The 7,738-nt window shown below is 40.5% G+C and overlaps 1 protein-coding gene and 1 non-coding gene across 2 annotated transcripts; one reads left to right on the top strand and one right to left on the bottom strand.

The window, feature by feature from the left end:
• Positions 1-1,282: 1,282 nt before the first annotated feature.
• LOC142162792 (uncharacterized) lies at positions 1,283-1,840 on the bottom strand. The gene has a single exon (XM_075219577.1). It carries the CDS (start codon positions 1,838-1,840, stop codon positions 1,283-1,285), a length of 558 nt encoding a protein of 185 aa, XP_075075678.1.
• Positions 1,841-5,687: 3,847 nt separating this feature from the next.
• Positions 5,688-5,792, top strand: LOC142165176 (small nucleolar RNA R71). Its single transcript, XR_012696109.1, has one exon. It is a non-coding gene; the product is annotated as a small nucleolar RNA R71 (small nucleolar RNA).
• Positions 5,793-7,738: the final 1,946 nt, after the last annotated feature.

Here is a 7,738-nt window from a genome sequence, read left to right as displayed (position 1 = left end):
ATAAGATCGATGGTGTAGGGAACATGTATTGCATCAAAGCCACACCCCCTAGCATATAAAAGCATCCCTACACACCCCACACTTAGCCCAAATTCATACACAAATACATCCAGTTACTCAGATTTCACCGGTGCAACAAAATTCTCATTAAAACATTACAACAAACACATTGCGGGCATAAAGTGTGTGCTTCTAATTCAATAATGGTGGAATATGGTGACCTTCCCAATTTTCAACAAAGTAGAGGGAATTCTTGTTTACTACTCCGTATACACATTAAACACACAATTTTCGACCAAAACAAGTCACCACCATAAAAATTTCATAAGAACTACATAGAAAAAATATTGGGGATTAGGGCTCTTGGGAATGGAATCATGTTTATCTACTAGATAAAACACAAAAAGAAATAGAAGAGAAGAAGAAGAACATACCTGTAGACTGGAGAAAGAGAGAAAGAGAGAAAGAAGAATTTGGAGAAAATTTTCGTGAAGAAGAAGAGGGAGGTCTGGCAGAAGCAATAGCGTTTGTGCGTTTCTTTGTGCTTCTTCAGGTTTGAATTTGGGTTGTTTGTGTTTGGGTGGGGCTGGGAAAGGATATGAGTATTACGATTGGGTTATAGTGTTAGTGTAAATGAGTATTTGGGTTGGGTTAAATGGGTAAGGGTTTAAAAAAATACAACAAATAACGAAATTAAAAAAAAACTTACCTGGCATACCCAGCTTGGTGCCTCGCACCCTGCCTGGCGCTGGGGTTTTGGTCGACACTGTTTCTGGCACCCCAGGCAGCGCTAGGCGCTGTTTTGTGAATTGTTTTTAAGCATCCTGATCCCCCGAGCCTTATATATACCCAATTTACACGTCCTACATCATTACATCTAAAATTTCTATACCTACAAAGAAAATGCAATACTCTACCTGCTCTACAAGAAATATTAAGAAGTTAAACTAGGAAAGCAATAAAAATTAGGTTGCCTCCCAACAAGCGCCTGATTTAACATCGCGGCAGGATGTATAGTCTCGCTTACTCATCAGCGAGTACAACCTTGGTCTTCTCACGATTGATCATTCCTCCCCAATAATGCTTGACTCTATGACCATTCACCAAAAAATTCCCCTCACCATTTAAAGCTCGCAGCTCGATTGCACCATAAGGAGTGACTCTCCCCACCTCAAACGGACCTGACCATCTTGATTTTAGCTTTCCAGGGAACAACCGTAGCCTAGAATTGAATAATAATACCTATTGGCCTGGCTCGAAGTGACGTGGCTTGATATGCTTGTCATGCTATCTTTTTGTCTTTTTCTTTATAGAGCTTAGCATTTTTATAAGAGTGCAATCTCAACTCATCTAACTCATTCAACTGTATAAGTCTTTTCTCGCCTGCGGCCTCAAGGTCCATGTTCAGCTTCTTAATGGCCCAGTATGCCTTGTGTTCCAGTTCAACAGGCAAGTGACATGCCTTCCCGTAAACAAGCTTGTAAGGGGACGCTCTAATTGGCGTTTTATATGCAGTCCTATACACACATAAGGAATCATCTAACTTTGCAGCCCAATCCATCGTATTCACACTCACCGTCTTCTCCAATATTTGCTTGATTTCTCTGTTTGACACCTCAACTTGGCCACTTGTTTGAGGATGATATGTTGTAGCAACTCTATGGCGAACTCCATATTTAGCTAGAAGGTTATTCAGAAATCGATTGCAAAAATGAGTCCCTTCATTACTAATTAAGGCACATGGAGTCCCAAATCTCAAGAATATGTTCTTTTTCACAAAAGCAGCTACCACCATGTCATCATTTGTTGGCAAAGCAATTGCCTCCACCCATTTTGACATGTAGTCAACTGCTAGCAAAATGTATTAGTTTCCTTTCGACGGTGAAATGGCCCCATAAAATCTTTTCTCCACACATCAAAAAGCTCAACTTCTAGGATGTTATTCAAAGGCATCTCATGCCTCCTTGTGATTGTTCCCGTTCTCTGACATTGGTCACACATCTTAACAAATGCATGGGCATCCTTGAATAAAGTCGGCCAAAAGAGACCGGATTGTAGCACCTTTGCAGCTGTTCTATCTCCTCCATGATGGCCCCCGTAGGGTGATGCGTGACAATCATACATCACTAATTCCACCTCTGTTACAGGAATGCATCTCCTCATCAACTGATTAGCACATTGCTTGTACAAATAGGGCTCATCCCAGTAGTAGAAGTTCACATAGTGTAGAAACCTCTTTCTAGCTTCAGATTGGATTTCAGGAGGAAGAACCCCACTCACAAGATAATTCACATAGTCTGCATGGATGGGTCTTGGGTGACAACAAAAAGTTTCTCATCAGAAAAAACTTCTTTAATTTGGCCACCCTCCTCCACGTAATCGTGATTTTTCTGCCTTGATAGATAGTTAGCTACTTGGTTCTCTATCCCCTTTCGATCTCGTATTTCTACATCAAATTCTTGCAGCAATAAAACCCAGCGCATCAATCTTGCTTTAGATTCCTTTATTGTAAACAGATACCTGATTGCTGCATGATCAGTGTGGACTATAACTTTCGTTCCCACCAAGTATGCCCAAAAATTCTCAAAAGGCCCACACAACAGCTAACAACTCCTTCTCATTGCTGGTGTAATTCAGCTGTGCATCATCAAGAGTCTTACTAGCATAGTAGATGGAATAAACACCGTGTCCTTCCTGTGGACTAGCACTGCCCAATAGCAAGGTCACTCGCATCACACATAAGTTCAAATGGTACAAACCAATCAGGAGTCACAATAATGGGAACAGACACCAACTTCTTTTTGAGTTCTTCAAATGCCTTGAGGAAAGCATCACCAAAGTTGAAAGTTACATCTTTTTCAAGCATCCTGCACAAAGGAGTAGCAATTTTCGAAAAATCTTTAATAAAGCGCCGATAGAAACCCGCGTGTCCCAAGAAACTCCGGACACCCTTCACTGAAATAGGTGGAGGTAATTTTTAAACCGTCTCCACCTTCACCTTATCAACTTCAATGCTGCTCCTAGATACTCTGTGACCCAACACGGTTCCTTCTTGTACCATAAAATGGCACTTTTTCCAATTCAGTACCAAATTTGTTTCTTCACAACGGGCCAACACCTTGCTTAAATTCCTCAAGCAATCATCATAAGAAGACCCAAAAACTGAAAAATCATACATAAACACTTCCACGAATTTCTCGGTGATAATAGCCATCATGCACCTCTGGAAAGTGGTTGGTGCATTACAAATACCAAATGACATTCGCTTGAAGGAAAAAGTACCATACGGACAAGTTAAAATGGTCTTCTCCTGATCCTCTAGGCAAATGACAATCTGATTGTATCCCGAATAACCATCAAGGAAGCAATAATATTTATGCCAGCTAATCTGTCTAGCATCTGGTCAATGAATGACAGTGGGAAGTGGTCCTTGCGAGTTGCTTTGTTGAGCCATCTATAATCGATGCAGACTCTCCACCCCATAACAGTGCGAGTAGAAATTAGCTCATTTTTCTCGTTCACAACTAAAGTCATTCCTCCCTTTTTGGGCACACATTGAACTAGGCTTACCCAGTTGCTGTCAGAAATAGGAAAAATGATACCTGCATCGAGTAGCTTGATTACTTCCTCTTTCATAATGGGATTTAATCTTATTTGTTGCTTCACACTGGGGCGGTGTCCGTCCTCTAAAAAGATTTTATGCATGCAAAACTATGGATTAATACCCTTAATGTCAGCTATAGTCCACCCAATAGCCATCTTATGCTCTCGGGGTACTCTGAGCAATTTTTCTTCTTGAGTGTTAGTCAAGATGGAGGATATAATCACGAGCAATGTCTCAGAGTTTCCCAAATAAGCATAGCGCAGGTGCGCTGGTAGATGTTTAAGTTCTAGCCTTGGGGCTTCGTCGATAGATGGCTTCGGAAGGGTCAGAGTGACAGGTCTATGCAACTCCTCAAATTTTCCAAACCCATGGACATAATTAAAGGACGTATCAAGTAATTGCTCAATTTCTCCCTTTATGTCATCTTTACTATCTTCTTCATCCCCAATCAAAGCACGTTCAATAGGATCTATAAGGCTCATGTAAGGTACTAATGATATAGCATCACTTTCCACCACAGAAATCATGGATAACTCTTCATAGTGGCTGGTAACTTGAGTGCTTTATAAATATTGAATACCTCCACTCGATCACCCACTCTCATTGTCATCCTTCCTTCACAAACATCGATAATAGCTTGTAATCCAAGATAATGAAGTCAGCCGAAAATATGAAAGAACCCACTTGAACTAGCACATCTTCAGTCACTCCCTCAGGATGAGCAAGGGAGCGATTGGCTAACTGTAAGATAACGGTTATTGGGCGTGTCTCACCCAACCCCATCTGTCTAAACACCGATAGTGGCATCAAATTGATGCTCGCTCCAAGATCACATAAAGCTCGCCCAACAGCATGTTTACCAATCGAGATTTGGATAATGAAACTACCTGGATCCTTCAATTTCTAAGGTAACTTGCCCTAAATTCTTGAACTGCACTCCTCAGTGAGTGCCACAGTTTCAAACTCGGTAAACCTCCTTTTATTTGCCACAATGTCCTTGATGTACTTTGCATATCTGGGTACTTCTTGTAAGATGACAACCAATGGAATATTAATTTGCACCTGCTTCAAAATATCAAGAAACTTTTTATATGCGGCATTATCCCTTAATTTCTACAATCTTTGAGGGAATGGAGGTGTTGGCCTCGCAACCAATGGTGGGGGTTTCTCAACCACCGCCTCTCCAGCTGGCTTATCTGGCTCCTTAGCTTTTTCGGATGTTGATTCTATAGCGGTTGGCCTCTCATTAAAAGTCACTTGTTTCCTCGTTTTAGACTGAACTTCTTCTAGTTTTCTCCCATTCCTCAAAGAAATGGTATTAAGGGCTGCCCTAGGATTAGGTTTAGTGTCACTTGGAGGAGCTACAACTAGTCTAGTGTTTTGAGCACTGGCAAGCTGTCCCATTTGGCACTCCAAATTTCTCATTGTTGCAGCTTAAGCTTGCTGTTCAACCATCACTTTCTGAGAGAGGCCTTGCTGTTTAGCCATCACTTTTTCAACATGTCTTCAAGGTGACTTATAAGACTCGCTTGTTGTTCAATATGAGGTGGTCTATATTGCTGTTGAGGTGCTTGAGGCTTATATTGATTCTGAGTACCTTGCTTTCCACCCCAAGAGATGTTTGGGTAGTTCCTCCAGTTGGGATTGTAAGTGATTCCATATTGGTTTGTTTGGCCCCTATTTGAATTACCCATAAAGCAGACAGACTCTGGGTTAGAGGGGCATATGTCGCTCGTGTGACCCTCTCCACATATTTCACAAAACACTTGAACTTGTTGTACCGGGTTTACTTGTTGCTTGTTGATAATCAAGGTAATCTGATTGACTTGGTTGGTTACTGTAGAAATCTACGCTGATAATGCTGAGACTACATCTAAGTCAAGAACTCCTGCAGACTTTTGCACTATGTGTCTGCCATCTCTCCTTGCCAATCCAGATTGCTTTTGGAGAATTTGTTCAATAATGCATATATCTCGTCAAAGATTTTCTCCAACACTTGACCTCCAACTGCAACATCTACCACAATTTTTGTTTCAGGATGTAGCCCTTCTATGAAAGTGTGAGCTAACACTTCATTTGTCTGATTGTGATGAGGACAGTCTCTGAGTAGCCCCTTGAACCTTTCCCAAGCTGAGTATAAAGATTCCCCTTCTTTCTATTTGAAGGAAACTATCTCACTTCTGATCTTTGCGGTTTTGCCTGAAGGGAAGAACCTCGAAAGAAAGTTTCTTGCCAAATCATTCCATGATGTAATGGAATTAGCTGGTTCTGTCTTTAGCCATCGCTTAGCTTCGCCCAACAGAGAGAATAGAAAAAGTGTGAGCCTCACATAATATGAAGTGACCTCGCTAGTGATATAAGTATCACTAATCTCTAAGAAGTTCAGAATATGCTATTGTTGATCCTCGTGTGGAAGACCCATAAACTGCCCATTTGCATGAAGTAGCTGGATCATGCTCTGTTTCAGCTCAAAGTGCCCAGTGATTCTAGGCTTCACAATGCTGGAGGTGACATTAGCAATTCTGGGCATCACTACCTCCTGAACAGCCATGTGTTGCTCCTCTTCCATGTCTACATGAAATTGAACAAGTGCCTAAATATTATTCGTGTCCCTTGCTTCCCTCAACCTCCTGTGAAATGTTCTCTTAGGTTCAGGATCAAAGCCTTGAAGTCGGTCCTAGCTTCTGACCCTACGTATTCAATCAAAGTTCCTGAGATCCGGGCAACAGTCAAGTAACATTAGACTCGACGACATAAACAATTAAAGCAAAAACTAGAAAGTAGTTAATATTTAAGTCCCCAGCAACAACACCAAAAACTTGTTGCTCCCAAACACACACACACAAGTATACGTGGTCGACAAGTAATATAATAATAAGTTGAGTGTCGAACCCACAGAGACTTGTATAAACCACTCACTAAATCACTAAAATTGTTATTCAATGCAGCTAAAATCAAAGTCCAATAATATGATTATATTATACTACGATTCTAAATAATAACTAAATTATCAAGTAACGAGTTGATTGTCGTGTATTCAGCAGAGTCAAGTATTCCAGGGTTGTGATGGATTCACCATTCGTATTGTGTTCTAATTAACTCTCCCTTTTATATAATTCACTCATGGCTGTTAATTAAACGATAAATGCTCTCATAGCCTTCTCCCGAAGTACTGCTTACCTATTCTCAATAGATTAATGCCTATATTCCTATGAAATCAATATATTAAGAACACATTAAGATTACGATATTTAATTAAGCACGGTGACTAGGTATGTTCCTATCCTAACCACAAATCCGCTCCCCTTAAGGGTTAAGATCATGCTCTCTTCAATTCTTCTCTAATCTAAACACGGCTTTCCCAAGCATAGCATAGATAGTAAATAGAACCTAACTGCTGGCCAGACAATTAAGCAATTAAACAAAGAATTGAAGAAACAACCATATATTGGTGAATTATAATTAAGGTCAAGCTAATATCAAACAACAATATTCATGGCTAAATCACAAGCCTAGAACAATGAGTGGTTAGCCTCTCATGATGTAATCAAACAATTGCATAAGTTTTGAATAATTGAAAATACTAGAAAAGATGAAGAATTCTGAGATGTTCTTGCTCCCCGATGTTTCTTGTGTATGTTTTTCCTCCCAAAGTGCGTCTCTTCCTTTGAAAATAGGCGTAGTCTTTCTTTTATACGTGTTGGATAGGTCTAGGGCCGAATAAACCGTGTCCCGGGCAAAATAGGATGAAAACAACGTCAACGGCGCCCAGCCCGACGCCAGCGCCCACTAGGGCGCTGCCCATTTTTCAGTTCTATTTCCAGCGCCACAGGTGGCACCAGGCGCTGTCTGTGTCACCCAAAGCACATTTTTTTGGTTTTGTTCATTTTGTCTCAAATCTTGTATGTTTCGCCCCCAATTGCTCCCGAATCATTCCTACATGTAAAAACACTTCAAATTAATATTATATCATAGCATTTAATATCCCAAATTCACAAAACAAAAGTAAAATATGAGACGATATACATAGAAATATATATACTTTAAGCTAAACATCACTCTCCGGGACCGTCAAATCACAGGTCCGAGTCCGTTTACTCAAAATATTGACCGAAGTCAACTTAAATTCAATTT

This window comes from Nicotiana tabacum, chromosome 1 (genome assembly GCF_000715075.1).
Source record: "Nicotiana tabacum cultivar K326 chromosome 1, ASM71507v2, whole genome shotgun sequence".
NCBI classification, from domain to species: domain Eukaryota; kingdom Viridiplantae; phylum Streptophyta; class Magnoliopsida; order Solanales; family Solanaceae; genus Nicotiana; species Nicotiana tabacum.
This window is presented reverse-complemented; position numbering and strand designations above follow the sequence as displayed.